We start from the raw sequence: 16393 nt of genomic DNA on the forward strand, positions 1-16393 counted from the left end.
ATATATATTCTTTGTTTTCCTAAGGTGCACTGTATATGAACAAAAGTAGTAAATTATGATGGTATTTCCTAATAAAGAAACGCCAAAAAATGAAGATTGTGGGAGTATGCAAGACGCAGCTTTAATCGTGTCTAAAAAACTTCAACTCGATCGTGAAAGCATTGATTTGACGTCACAACTTAACGTTACATCAATATGTAAGAAACAATATTATTGTTTTTATACTTTGCATAATTTTGACTAATAAAAGTTAGATATGCATTATTCAAAGGCTTTTGATTGTGTTTGCGTTTAATTAAAGTTGTTTTAATGTGTGTTTTGTATTTATATAGTGCTTACTGCAATATTTTAGTTTTTGTTGTTGTTGCAATTAAAAGCTTCATTTTCCCGACATTTTTAATAATTTTCATTCCAACTCCAGATTCAAGTGTAAGCAGTGGTTTAAATGACGATGACTACCCAGTAGTCGAACAACTTCCCATCCCTCTTATAACAGATGTGAGGAAGGTCCCATTGCCTCCAGAACTTGTGGAACAGTTTGGACGTATCCTTCGTATTATACAACATGGCTGATTTATAAAAGGGCCTACTTAACATAATAAATATATATACATTATGGGTGAGGTCCTGGTTTGAGGGCTTTGGCCATACCTAGACTGCTTTTATACATCAGAATGGAAAATGTTTGGAGAGGTTCATGTGACCAGTGTCATATATTGACATGATAATATTAATATATTATAATATTAATGATAATATTGTGAACAACTTGGAAAAGATGTTTAAAATAAAATTCCTTTGTAGGTTTTCAAGTGTGCATAAACAACAAAGTTACCACATATGGTTTGTGGGTATAGTAGGATAACATGTTTGTAGCTCCTAAAAATAAATGTTACACTTCTGGTTTTGCGTTATATATATGTTAGAACCCAGGTTTAATTTTGCAGTGTTTTCAATCTGCAAGTATATATGTAACAATTGCTATTTGTTGTTTTGTATATTTTTCCTGACCCAACTAATCAGACATGCAATGTAACTGCATCATGGGAATATTTCCCTCAATACGTCGTGCATGGTTAACTGTGGATTCCGATATTTTTGTCTGGAGATATTTGGATGGTGATGACTTGGCTTACTTTGATGGATTATCTGAAACAATACTTAGTATTGCTTTGGTACAACCTAAACAGGGTAAGAGTTATTTCATGGTATTTTAATAGTTCTTAACCAATGTCTATATATTTTGTCACTAAGGATATTGTGAATAATCTTTTAGCAGCCAATCTGGTATAAAAAAACGTAGGGTGTTTGTTTGCCGCGTAGGCTATGTTTTCTTGCTGAGAAATGCAACATTATTACATTTGTGTTGCCAACCATTTTTAACTTGTATTTTTTCAGGAATATTCAAAGATCACATCAAGTATCTGCTTGTACTCGCCACACCCCTTGATATTGTAATGTTGGGTGTTAGTTTTGCTGATGGGGGTAAGTTACTTGTATTCCTTCGTGTAAATTTTGTTCTGTTTGCATCAATGTATCTGGAAAAGTCATAGTTTGTAACAATAATACTCACGCAAATGAATTATATCAATTTTTTGCTAGGGCCTTTGTTTTACGGTTTACCTTCTTAGCAAGTTATTGTAAATAAAAAGTTTGAAAATTCCTATTCTGTGCATAAATACATAATATATAATATGATTCACACCTTATGCATATCTTGTGTGGATACTGTGTTCAAAAACTGAGATAAAACATCTTTATCACCATCCAGACATAAACAGTGAGATGCGGCTTCTTCCCGATGCTCTCTTCTCTCTTCCATCCGATGGTAGTTACATCACCAACATCGTTGGAAGCCACAACGGTCGCATCTTCATGGGAGGGAGGGATGGTTTCCTCTATGAGATTGCTTACCAGGTTTGACTTGAAAGTTTAAATTATAATGCCAAAAGTAATATCACCAATAAATAGTCTTTGACAGGCCAAAATCCAGAATAGTTAACATAATCCAAAAGCAGCTTATGGTTTTTTTCATTGGCTGCAAAATTCACCGTTCTGGCTTGTACATGTTTATGTGAACAACTAAACATTGGTGGTGTTACTACTACAGTTAACATTACCTTTTCTTGGTAAACATATATGCTTCAATAGATTTCTTACATAATCGACCAATTCTGTAGTACATCTCAACCCAAGGACCTCAACCACGTATAATAGAATCTATTCTATATAATAAATATACATTACCAGGCAAGTGGGGGTTGGTTCAGCAGGAAATGTAACAAAATAAATCACTCGCGAAGTCGTTTGTCTTTTCTGGTCCCTTCTTTGTTGAACGTGTGGCTATCAGAGGAAGGTAACGTGTTTTGTTTTTCTCTTATTACTTTTTACATAAACAAATGTTAGAAATGCCTTTTTCCTTGTATAATATTATATTTTTTTCTTTTCCACTTTGCATGCCTATCCTATATAATGTGCATAAACTTATTACCTAACATGGGTCGTTGTTTTAATTTCTACCACATCTTGTAGACTCTATATCTCAATTGGTGGTGGATGATACAAGAAATATACTTTACACACGGTCTGAGAAAGGAACCATCACAGTGAGATTATGTTTTAATTCTTTTATATTAGTTTTTTTAAATTATTTGTTGAAAGAAGCTTGTAAAGCTGTACATTTTAATAAAAGCATAATAGTTCCTTTGCTGTTGTTTAAAAATGTATATGTTCATTTTATTCTTCACTATTTGCCTCATAAATTTCAACGCATTTGCCCCAGTTATAAATCTACAACAATCCATCTACCACTGCTAGGTTTATGATCTTGGTCAAGATGGTTGGGGGATGAGTTGCGTTGCGCAATCTTCCCTTGATTCAATTCGGAGGCGGGCTGTTGCCATCGCAAGTGGAATCGAACCTTCAAACTTAAATGAGTTGGTTCACATAGCAGCTGTCACTTTACAAGAATCTCGACAAATAAACTTGGTGGCTGTGACCCAAGCAGGTTGGTTGGTCGAGTGAATCAAATATATATATTTTAATATTTATATTTTATTATTTAGTATTATTGAAACATATTGAAACACTTGCATACAATGGTAACATGGTGTAACAACTAACAATATATGATGTATTTATGCTTTGAGAGCATTACTGTTTGAATTAGTAGATTTTCATCGATCTCAACCTGCTGTAGCTTGCTGTAGCTTTTAATCTTTACCAAAACACTCTAAAACCAGGTGTTCGTCTTTACTTTATCACCTGCCAACCCCCCACCCTACCACCCCAACCTACAACACCATCGACAACAAGTCCGAAACAAAATCTTAACATAAACAAGTTTATAACTCGTCCAAGTGGATTGTACCTTGTGCACGTCCGCCTCCCTCCTGGCTTCACTGGTTCATCCGTGCAACGTCCCACAACCGTGCACTCCGCGCATTATAACGCTGGTTTGTTTAATTTGATTTGGTTGATATATAAATAAAGATTTACTTTCTGGATCAAATATAATCTGTTCACAGCTTAGCTTTATAAGAATACTTCTTCACTGAGTTATCTTGATTAATGTCTAAATTAGGAGAAATATAATAAATATATATATTAAAATTGAACCATTTGAATTTAATTCTTTAAATTCAATGTTCAATTACAATATGTAAAGTGTAAAACAAAAGTTTTTAGTAAAGTTCAGGACAGTTGTTGAAAAACTTGAAATTCCAATATTTTTTTAGATATTTTTGAATAACCACATATTTTATTATATTTCCACTCACAGGAACTTTACTTCTATCCTCAACAACTGGTGATGATGGGGTCTTGTGGTGTATCAACAATGATATGTTCGCATTCGATGCAATGTTAAGAGAAACCAAGGTACTTTTAGACACAATTTTAAATCTTTTTTTCAATTAGCGCTATGAAAAAGTGGTTACTGCGCCTCATTCTTTACCTTACCTAATTCTAGCCAAGAGTATACCGATTTAAGGCTTGACGCTGCTAACATTGGGGGCTGTGTATCCTGGGCCATGAGACTACACAGCATATTCTAATATTCTTTTGCTGCATGGCAGATATAACTTTGTTTCTTTTAGATCAAAGCTTAACAATCCACAATATCCCATTTATATTTAAAGCTTATAATAATATTTGATTTTTTCATTCATCCATCAGATCAATTTTCGTCTCGACGGTCGTTCTTGGGCGATTGCTGAAGTAGCAAACCCCCCTTCCCCATTATCCCTTGCTGCTCTTCCATCTGATGCTCCTCCTCTTCCTCCACCTGATCCTCCCATCCAGGTCCTCCAGCACATCCAGACTCCTGCAGAGTATGTCATCATCACTGCTCAGGTAAAAAAAAAACGCTAACTTTTAGAGATTAAACCCATCTTTTTAAAAGCGTAATTTTTTTTTTTTTTAAATATTTTAGTCTTAATTTTTTTTATCTAAAGTGATAAAATGTAAAGAAACCATCTTGATTCCACATAAAATCATACCAATCGGTACTCAACTTTACAATGGGTAAAATGTCAAAGTTAGGTTACTACAGGAACAGGATATAACTCCTGTTTTTACTTATAACATTTGTTTTATTTTTTATATAAATATTTCCCACCCAGGGTTGCCATGTTTTCCACAAACTACGACCAGTCGACCAACTTCGAAACCTTCTTAATCATTTCGACCCAGATTCCAACACAATTCACAAATTCTTCCAAATTTACAACGTAAGTTATGGTATTGAAAACTGCTGTGCTTGGTTCTAAAAGTTGGAATGAGCTAATTTTACAAATAAATTGTCTAGTTTCTTGTATTATAAAACGAAAATATAGGTAACTAATAAACTGTTTGCCATGATAGCTTGTCTATTAAAAAAAACAAATTGACATTGTGAACCTGGGGAGCTAAAAGTAATGATAATTAAAGAGACTAAGTATTTTCTACATTAATACTTAAATTCATTGTTAATTTTATTGCTAAAACTTCTCAAAAATATTTAAAAAAATGTCTCAAAAAATTGTTTTTAAAATCTCCCCCCCACCCCAGCAAGGAGAAGCTGCTTGTTGCTGCATCATCCTCTCGTCTTCCTTTGTTCCTTCCGATCGAGTTATCATTGACAAAGCTGTGGCTGCTCTTATGCATCATGGGGGCGTGGCACTCCCGAAAGTATCGACCAATCAGCTTCCGTCGTCACTCGCCCATCACACGATGGAACCAATGTCCCCGATATCAGGAACGCATCGACAATCTACGCTAATGAGGACACCTGGTGGCCGTGAGTTGAATTTTACTTTTGTGGAAGTTTCTGCATAAAATCAGGACCTGACCCATGTAGAATAAAAAGACATTAAAATAGAAAATTAAAGCTATTTTATTCCTTAAATGATGTGAGTCATGTTACTGTCAAAATGAAGTTATTTTATTCCCTATTATTTCAACCGTTTTCCACAGTACCAGTGATCAGCACTCCGATGCCCGGATCCCATCCTCCTCCTCTATCAAGAGATGCAAGATCACCACAACAACATCCTCAATCTCCAGGTATCTTATTATTAGATATTATTGATAAAGAAGTCTTGGTTCTCTAGTCAATAAATTCAGAGGGAACATTTATATATATCCAAGTACCTTTGTTGCAGATGTTTATTTTAAGAAATTAGTAGATATGAATTTACATTTATCTAAATTCGGAACGATTTGGTCCTTATCCCATATTAGCAATACTCCAAAATAGATATATATTTTATTAGTAGTTGCAAAATATCACTTTAAGTATTGTTGGAAAGTAAAAAAAAGTGTATATTTTTTATTATAATTTTTATCGATTTTTGGGTATATAGGGTGTTAGCAACTAACATAAAGAAAGGATTCTTAACGAGACTGAAAAATAACATGAAATATTCTGTTTTGACACCCAGTGCAACAACCAGCAGTAGACCCCAATCAAGTAACATTCTACTCAGAAAGACAGGAAGGAGTTTTCAAGATGTTTTCCAGGATAGTCCGGCCATTATGGGAGGGAAGACTTGTTGAGGATTTTGTGATTTCAGAAGCTGGAAAGGAAAAAAGGATTGTAAGTGCTTTGTTGGTTGTTCTAATGTATTGTTTATTAACACAAACACATTGTTAATCATCTTTGCGCCAATTTTGTCCCAAATCTCAGATCCCACGACATGTTATGTTGCAGGAACTCATAGGCGTACAATGGAACACCGTTTCCGACTAGTATTTGATAAATGGGAAAATATGTTTTCTACTTAATATTTGAAAAGATTTATATACTTGTATTAATAATTCAAAGGTAAAAAGAGATTTTAACTTATGTTTACCAGGTGGTTAGTCGTGTTGATGAGGGGACAATCAGCTTGGTTATCGACCACTTGGTGTCACTAAGGAGCTTCCTTTCAAAACACTGCTTGTCCCAACCATCTGGAAGGTAAAAACCATGTTAATATCTAGGACACTATGAGTAGAACCTGATTTGGGTGGGAAATTGAAATTTTCATCATGTTCAACAAAAGCTATGCTTGTCAGTGTCTGTATAGAGCATTGAACCCGGTATCTTTCTGTTGCGTTGGTTATGCAAGCACTTAAACCATTGAGTATAGAACATAGGAGTTAAATGTTTTTTAGTTAAATATCATTTAATATATGGAACAAACAAACAATTTAAAGACTTCCTATGTAAAACTCTAATATTAAGGAATAATTATGAATATGGTTATTTTTCAGGGAGTTTTCTCTGCACCACCATGAGCACACCATACCACGCACACTAACGCACGGATATCGAACATCTGATGCCACTATCATTGCTCAACAAGATGCACAGAGGAGACAACTTGGTAGGAACAGATTTTTTCATAATATTATTATGAGCTTCATTATTGTCATGTTCAGTATTTTTCTTAATTATTAGTTAGGGCGTGGGGATTTTCCTAATTCGTTTGATAGGAGCAGCTTTTCGTCTTATTGTTATTGTTGTGGTGGTATTTTAAAACTATATTTACTGTTATTAGTGTTATTAATATTAAAATGCTCTATTTTTGTCCAACTCTGTGGTTTTTTTGATAACATTATCAAGTAGAATTTAAAAAAAAATTAAATACAAAAAAAATACACTTTTTGGTTTAAGTGACATTTCCGCATAGCAGTTATAATTCTTAAAATTTGCAACCAGCATCAATTTCCTTGCAGAAGAAGCTCACGTACTTGAAATAAGATCATTGAAACAACTACACAGTTTATGTGACCAGTCAATACAAGTGTTTGGTTTATGGAGATTATTATTACATCATCAGATCCATGTGTTGTTTGAAGCTTTAGATAAAGTAGGTTGTGGCTGTTACATGTTTCTCTAGTATAACTTGTGGTTTTTGCAACTAATGTGATTTTACTTTTTGGTGTATTACTTAAATAATGGTTGTTTTAATAATAAAAAAAACTAGGAACTAGGAAGTCACTATCATATCTTTTTATGTGTAAGGTTCTATGGCAGGAAATTGCCAGAGAACCAAAGCTGTAAGCCAGAGGTGATCCTTTACGTGGCTATCCCATCCAAGCTGTACATCAAGCTTTCTAATTAAAAACCTTTTTCTTTCCCAGCAAGCCCAGCCTTCATTGAAACTGATGACGTTTTCAGATGTTGTGCTTTCTGGAGATTCTGTGAGTTTTAATTTTTTAAGTCACTCCAATAAAATATTACGAATATTTTGAGAAATTCAACTTTTTACCCACCCACACAGGCTTGCAAGTTTAACTTTTTACCCAACTCCCTAGGTATGCAAAGCTTTAATCTCAGCATTGGTTGGTCAATATATTGATGATCATTCAACCATAGATGCCTGAGTTCCCAACTACGTGATATTTGTCCCAATCTATATTCACCTGATGATGCTATTTGTTCAAAGGTGAAACATTGTTTGTTTGTATTCTCATATTTCATATAAACTACATATTTTCAATTTGTCGGGATTGTTTATATGCCTGTTTTTGTACGGAAACTAAAGGGTTTATTTGAGTGATGTACTGTTCCACACCGCACTAAAGTGTGCCAAAGTATAAATATAATTATGAAAAGTGTAAAAACAAAGCATATTCATATATATATAAATATGCCCTATACTTTAAATGTAACTTTTTAAAATGTGTTTTAAAATTGTTTGCAAAGTTATCAAAAACTGATTTTAATCCAACAAATGTTGTGTGAACTTGCCAAATAAGTTGTTAAATCGATCCAATTCTCAGGCAAGTGAACTTATGAGTTTGGCCCGAACAAGTGAAGCTCATCATCGAGATGAACAACTTCATGAAGCGGCGAAACTGTTTCAACAAGTCGCTTATTCTGTTAACCTTCCGCATGTAATACAGCAATATTATGCAGGTGTGTTGTTTATGTGCGTGATTTCACTTTCAAATTGAACATGAAAATATCTGGTTTTAGTTTTTTTTTTTATCTGGGTTTTTTAATAAGTTTCACACTTTAGGAATATATTTTAGGAATATATATAACTTCCAATTGTCACCATGATTTTGTTATTTGGTTATTTTTGCTACCAGGGATAATGTGAATAATTTTTTAGTGACTCATCTTGTGACTCAAACTTAGTATTTCTAATCGTCAGGATAATTTTGTTTATTTTTCTTCTTAGTTCGATTTTACTCGGGGGTTGTCGAGTTATGTCTCCTCGCTGCTCACAAGCGAGATGAGGAGGGACTTGCTCTTCGTTTGTATCTTTCTTTATCCTCTGGGGACGAAGATGTGGATCCTCTTGTGAGGAAATCATACGTTGCAAGGTGAAAAAAATTATAATTTTATAAAAATTTCAAATCATTTTGTAAAAAGGACAGGAATGTTTTATTTTTATTGAAGTTAGCTGGAGTTATATCTTTGGTTATCTATGCTAAACCTTCTATTTTCAATTACATGTTTTCAGTCCTAAGCACTAATGGTATGGTATGAAACATAAGAAAACAAAAAAGAATGTTTTTTTCGCTTCTACGGTATAAAATTTTAAAAAAAATAATATTTCTTTTATTTCCTTTACATAGAATTTCATGCTACAAGTGTATCACTGATATGCTAGATGGCCTCATGGTGGCAGCAGAGGGTCAGCTTCAATCTCCAAGTGTTCCCAGTCAACCCGGACCTCCCCAACCACTCATAAATAACGAAAACGGGGTCGGCAACCTCACCCCTGAGGAAGCGCAACACCATGTAAGATAATCCCTTGATAAGTTTGATCTGTTGAGTTCAAACTTTGGCCTGGGTGTTGGGAGAAGTTTTCATATGACTCACAACTTGTTTATATCAAGATTTATTCTATAACAATGGGTTTACAGTGAGGCACGCCTAAGACTTGGAATGTAGGGTTATTGTCTCACTTTATGAACATCCAGGGTGCTACCGTTTAGACACCACTGAGGCAGTTTATTGACACTTAATAATATAAGTTCTATTCTCCATGGGAGTGGTTCCTTTGAGGCTCATGTTGAGTGTGGAATGTTGATTTATTGTGTTGTAACCACAGCATGTTGCTTCATGTATTACAAAGCAAATGTTGCAGTTTCACCCTTTCTCCTAAACCAGTGTTTCACAAATTATGTGAAACGTTCATTAATTATTTATTACGCGACCACATACACCTGCACGATCTTAACCCTGCTCAATTTGGAATTTAGCAAATGAAACATGTTTGCTTATGATAAATAGGCCCTATGTAAGCGAACCCGCATTACAGTGTATCGAATGCAGTTATGTATCATTCATCATAAGGTTATAACTAAGCATTATAAATTGTTCACGGTTAATTTATTATTGCCACCACAGGCGGAAAGTTGTCTCCAGTTGGCACTGAACAGCGAAGATGAGTTGTTTCACATTACATTGTATGAATGGATGCTTCGTATGCATCTCACAACTCAACTATTGAAGGTGAATAAATGTTAATGGATTATGTTTGGTTCTCTGTTACTGTTTGTAGCCAACTAATATTCCCAATGCTTCTTTTTTTTAATAGTTTTTGACTAAATTTTGGTTTTGTTTGTTCATTGTTATAATGTGAATGTTTTTTTTTAAGTAATTCTTAACATTCGTATCAGTTTTGTTACATTTACCTTGTAATATCATAATATATCTTTGCAATATATTTTTTAAGTGCAAACACGATTAATCCACTAGTTTTTGATTTTAGTATGACAATGTGAACTACAAATGTTAAAAAATTATAATTGCAGTTTATATAACGCATGCAATCCTTACATAACATTAATAACATATTTGTGATAATTCAATATCCAGGTTTCTTCCCCATTTGTTGAGCCTTTCCTTAAACGAGTCGCGTCAAGTCAGGAAAACAATTCTACTTTGTTCGGCTCAATGGGAACTGACCTGTTATGGCAATATTATGAGCGTGCCGGGCAGTTTATGAAAGCTGCGGAAATACTCGTGCATTTGGCAGAAAAACCTGGGTGGGTAATGTTAGGTTTGGGTATGTTTTCCTAATTTTAATTTTTTGGGGTATTTCATTCTTTGTGATGTAAATTTTTATTAAAAATGCAAATATTATGGTGAAAAGAATTTTGTCAAACACTTTTTCACAGAATTACTTGAATAAACAATCCTAAACACCCTCACCAACATTAAAAGATTAATTGGGCTTATTTATAACAATTGTACATAGGCAGCCTGGATCTTGGGGCAATTGACCAAATCTGACCTAAATCCCAGATCTTCATAACAACCCACATAAAATAGAATAAAACATTCATATTAATCCTCAGCTCGGACCGAGACCTCGTGAAACGGATCGAATATTTATCACGGGCGAAGATGAACAGCAAGTCCTCAACGTCCCATAAATCAAATCGAGGAAAAGGACAAATCCTGCAGGAACTTGAAGAAAAACTTGAGGTGATTGTTGCAACAACTTTCTTCTTACTATTATTTTAAATATTTGTGTGTTTAATGGTTAAAACTTGATCTGTATTGGGCTTTTTGTTTCATAAGGATCAGTTTTAGTTTTTAAAATTTTTGTCTGAAATTTTATAAAATCTATTCAAGTTTGTGTTATATGTCATTTGTGTCATACTTGGATGATGTCATAATCTCATTATGTCATAATTTAACCATGGTATAATTTGTTGACTTAATAATCTGATGATGTCATATTTGTTGACTTCATAATCTGATGATGTCATAATCTGATGATGTCATAATCTGATGATGTCATAATTTGATGATGTCATACATTGTACCAGGTTGCCCAGATCCAGTTAAGCACGATGGAAAACCTCAAACAACTATCGGAACATGAGGCTTGTGAGAAACTTAACTTTCAACTGGTTGATGTTACGACTGTAAGTTGATTCTATAACTTGTGTTTAATTTAACCAAAATTAAATAAGTTGGTTCCATTTTAATTTAAAACTGTATTTGTATTATATTTAGTTATTAGTTAGTTTTTAAATGAAGGTTTTTAAAATAGTATTTTTTTTAACATTTTAATATGGTTTGAATTAAATTATTATTATTTTATATTTAATTTAAATTATAAGTATTTAATCCGATTAAATACCCAAACAATTTTTTCACACATATGTGTTTTTTTATTTTTTTTACATTTAAACATATTTTCCCGATTTCAAATTTAAATCATTAAACAAACTATTCCCACCCATAGTTATACAGCGAGTTTGCTGATCCTTTCCAACTGGCAGAGTGTAAGTTGTCCATCGTTCACTGCGCCGGTTTACACGATCCTAATTTAGTGGAAGCTTTGTGGCAAAATATAATTGAGCATGGTGAGTTTTTATAATTATACAATTTAATAAACTTTTATGTATTTCAAAGCACCAGATCCTGACTCTGATTAAGCTTGTGTGTGGCTTACGTTATCTAAACGAATAAATTTTAATTTTTTTATTCTTAACTGATTTTTTTAACAGTAGACTAATAAATGTGACTTTTTTATCGTTTACCACATTTTTACTGCAATAATAAGGAACTGTATTACAAAATCCACTGATTTGAAAAACAAAAGGTAGCAGTTTGAAGAGATTTACTGCTAAATAAATAGATATTAATTATGTTTACCAACTTAGCAATTCAAGTATGTGCTGACAACATACGCATAGTTGGTCGAATTTCATGATTTATATTAAGTTGACAGATTAGCCTGAAAAACACACATGTAGTGTAAATTATATTTGAAACCAACTTGGTTTAACTTGCATTATTGTTATTTGTTACTGTTGGGAAAGTAGTTCATGGAATAACTGGTGTATAATATCTGTGTTAAAAAAAAGTTTACTTGGTAATTTAGTTGTGTTCTGAGAAAACCGGTTTACTAGAATATTCGTGTTTTTAGTGTGTGTGTAATATACAAACAATAAACACCTTGATTGCTCATATTATAACATAACATACGTGGTAACACCGCAATGTTTTGTCTCACAACACCCTTGAGCAAGTTACTGGAGTGGCCACGAACCAACAAACCATATTTTCTCAGTAAATTGAAACTACAAAGAAGTTAATGATTATATAAAGAGAAACTTTTAAAATTACGTTTAAACGCACCCTTCGTTGCTTGTTTAAAGAAAATTGGTATAAGTTACTCGAATTGAATATTATCCAGTTTAAGTTGACATTTATAAAACATAGGTTGTTTGACTCATAAACTCTTTGATAATTTTCCAAGTATTTGTTAAATGTCAATTAAGATTTTTAAAAGCTTTTGTATTGACCTTTGGAAACCTTTTATGTGGTTCCGAAAACTGAAAATCCAGTTTGAAAGTCACATTTTCGCGTGATCATAGTCTGTCTATGTATGTAGCATACCTTATCTTAAAATTATTTCATAAAACTGTAGCTAAACGTAAACCTCATGTTCACAAAAGTCACTGCTGTAGTTTAACTTGTATATTTATCTTATACAGAATTATCAAAGTCAAACAACTCTGATACATCTGTGTTGCTCCAGCATAAGATGGTTGAACTAACCAAGAGATACATGGCTTCACAAAGATATTTCCCCATTGGTTGGTTACATTTGATTATATTATCCGGATATAACTTGAGATGAAATATACATGCTAACATGGTGTATTCATACATCTCATGCTCACTGTCAAGCTATAACATGGGTGCCTTCTTATACACCAGACACACATAACATATTCATATACCTCATGCTCACTGTCAAGTTATAACATGAGTGTCTTCTTTTACACCAGACATACATGGTGTATTCATACACCTCATGCTACAGTCTAGTTATTATATATGTGTTCCCAACATTTTTACAAAAATCTTTTACAGAATTTGTGGTTGGTTTGTTGGAGAAAATATCGTGCAGTCGGGGATGGATTTTAAACTGGGGAGTCACTTGTTTCCTTGAAGCACGATATTCACTATCAAACTTGTTGAATGTTTATGAGAACGTTCATTCACAAAAGGTAAAAAGATTTTATCATTTTCTTGCCAAAAAGATCCTAAAATTTACTAAATAAGGTTTTCTTGCTAAAATGTTCGCAAATAATTTCTATAAATAATTCCTTATGGTCACATGTCTTTAAAGTTCGTGCATTCGGTTCTTAATTTCGTGTTGCAAATTATGTGGAAATATATTTTATATTTACATTTGTTTTTTGTTTTTTATTTATAGCTTGACTGCTGGTCCACCCTAGGATCTCCACACCATCTGCTATATGTGGTGAATGAACTTATCAGTTTGTTCCTGGATAACCCAATGAAGTATCTCACACACCACCAACAAAGGTAACAACATTTTAGTGAATTTTTATATTCAACGCATGGAACAGTGGTGCCTATGATTCTAGCATACTGGCCCAAAGTTACATATGGGGTAACTCGCAAGAAGAAAACGACGCATATGAAACAACACATTAAGTGATAATGACTGTCATTGCCGTGCCACACAAGGATAAATAAGATACTACCATTCATATTCTTTATGACTGTTTTGTATTTTTATATCAATGTCCTAATTAAGCTCCGCAATAATCCAACCAAATTATTTTACAAATCAAGTTTAAATCTACATACATGAGTTACTTTTATAGGCCACTTGGTGTGCGTATATAGTTTTGAAAATATCCTATTTAATTGAAAAATAATCAACTTTTTAGAAACATGGTTCTACTGTACATGCATTAGTGCATGCTCTTGTTTATATGAAAACTTCATAATTGCCCAAAAACATTCAAGTGCGATTCATAATGTATCTGAGTTCGTTTGTGAGTTTCCCCTCGCACAAGCCATCCATCATACATCTCATGCTAGTTGTGCAATAACATGTTTGTCTCCTCTGTTTTCACCACTAGTGGCGCCATTGAGCTGGCATAATTGTCTTGCTTTGAAGTTGTAACAATAAGTGTCAAATTTTCCCCTGACGTGTGGCCTGTGTACCACATGCGCTGCCACGTGGTTATTGGATTTAAACAACAGTTTATAGGTTAAAGCATATAAGCTTTGTTTTGTACATAAGATTTCACATCCAAGTTACCAAATACGTTTTTTTTTCAAATACTACTTTTAAAAAATGAATGAAAATGAAGCATATTATAATATAGCAAAAACATTTTTGTTGCACTTGTATCCTAAATCTATTACTGCTTGTCCTCATGTAGCAATGTATTAAACATTTGTGATTTAATTTCTGTTTGTATTTCGCACATCCCAATTAATGGACGCTTTATATTTGCAGACGTCCATTCCTTAACCGTTCATTGGATGCACTTGCTGTTAACTTAGTGGAGTTATGCTCACTTCCTAATCCTGACGAGCAGGTGAAGCAACTCATAGTGCGCATGCGCAAGACGCAGGCCAGTCTGGAGAATATGCAGCAAAGGGGTCGGTAGACAAAAGATTTTTCGCCACTTGTCATTTGAAAAATAACTGCGGTCTCTTGTTTTTCCTCTGTGACGTCATACACCACTGCCGGGACGATCTTTCTTCTGCTTTTCCTGCAATTTGCTTCTCCTAATTGAATTTCTGTCTGCGAGCGCATCGAAAAAACGAAGTCAAAAATTACAAAAGATATTTTTCATCGCCCACTGTTTTACAGAATATGTTGTCAACTGATATAGTTTTTAAGCCGATGTGGTTACTAGACTGATGCAGATAGAAAGCTAGTTAGTCTCAAGTTACAACCGGGGTGGCTGTCTCCGTTTGACCCACTAGTTTACCCCTTATTTTGTCGAATGTATCTTCTATGGCGGCAAACATGAGTTACCGACCTCCAGGTTGTTATCTCTGCTATTTCGGTGCCATTACAACAGCCGGAACGACGGAGAGTAACAACTCTAAGACCACCGACGTTATAACGACTTATCTGGTTGGGGTCTGCAGTGTGAAGTACACATCCTTCAAACTTGCAAGTCATAGCTGGGGATGCGTGTCTTAACACAGGTACAACAACTTGAACCTCGCTTGACAGAAAGGCCAAGCTTGAAAGAACTTCTCGACTTATCTGACACCTATGACGTAAGTGATGTACGATCGGTCCCTTGAGAACCCGGCAAGATTTCGCCATCAATTCATATTAACCGGTGTGAGGCTTATACAAGTTATGCTAGGCATGCGAAGAAAGTTAATTCCACAAACAGTTTAAGTTTCTCTCCCATGCCTGATAACATTAATTCGATACCAGCAGCTTCCTGGGTCCAGTCACTATTATGTGTAAGGGAACGGAAACTTGGAAACTTAGTTTGAAACCCGCATTCACCACAGTTGGTATTGGTGTACCGAACAAATAATCATTACGGATCCATTCACTTTGTTTCCCGTGTTGAGTTTCCGTCCGCATTGTCGCCCCTTGCTATTATTTCAACGAACAAATATGACGTCACCGGGGCACGGTGTCTGTTTATTGGCCACGTAATAATGGAACCACGACGTCACCCCGGTGGTTTCGGGTTCCTATCTAAAAACAAAAAGTTAAAAAAAGTTAAGTGAATTCCACTCCTACGTTTGTGCACGACGTATCCAAACTTGGACATAACTGTGGAGAAACAGCCTACGTTTCCCACGACTTCAGAAATGTATCCGTTGTGTGTTTCCGATTCAATGAAATCACAATTCTGATTCTTATTCTACGTCATGTTTATTGTAAGTAGGCGTCAAACCCCAAAATATGTCGACCACTTAACGATACAAGCTCAAGTTAGGTGGTAACTTAAGGAGAAAGAACTCCAAGCATTCCTCGCCTCCTGCAATAAGGGAAACGGATAAAAGTTGATTAAGTGGCGCAACCGCAATGCTTGTAGTTATATATATTACACAGGTTACGCAACGAAGTGTTTGCAACGCAGCTGTTACGGCTTCCTATGGGCTGGGAATTGTTGTTTCAAACTGTATGACAGCGCG

The 16393-nt window shown here is 34.4% G+C and overlaps 1 protein-coding gene across 1 annotated transcript; it reads left to right on the forward strand.

Moving 5' to 3' along the window:
* Nucleotides 1-20: 20 nt before the first annotated feature.
* Nucleotides 21-15079, forward strand: LOC100181889 (nuclear pore complex protein Nup155). The gene is given in 33 exon segments (XM_018814084.2): nt 21-197; nt 422-544; nt 1024-1191; nt 1399-1485; nt 1772-1917; nt 2251-2356; nt 2533-2606; nt 2818-3007; nt 3243-3455; nt 3782-3879; nt 4177-4353; nt 4623-4730; nt 5050-5278; nt 5455-5544; nt 5922-6076; nt 6336-6439; nt 6736-6848; nt 7201-7334; nt 7609-7668; nt 7783-7843; nt 7846-7913; nt 8251-8386; nt 8655-8799; nt 9055-9220; nt 9833-9937; nt 10304-10473; nt 10786-10915; nt 11263-11361; nt 11685-11805; nt 12943-13044; nt 13325-13461; nt 13671-13783; nt 14733-15079. Coding segments are annotated over 33 exon segments (4224 nt in total). The 5' UTR covers nt 21-55; the 3' UTR covers nt 14887-15079.
* Nucleotides 15080-16393: the final 1314 nt, after the last annotated feature.

Source organism: Ciona intestinalis, chromosome 11, assembly GCF_000224145.3.
Source record: "Ciona intestinalis chromosome 11, KH, whole genome shotgun sequence".
Lineage (NCBI taxonomy): Eukaryota > Metazoa > Chordata > Ascidiacea > Phlebobranchia > Cionidae > Ciona > Ciona intestinalis.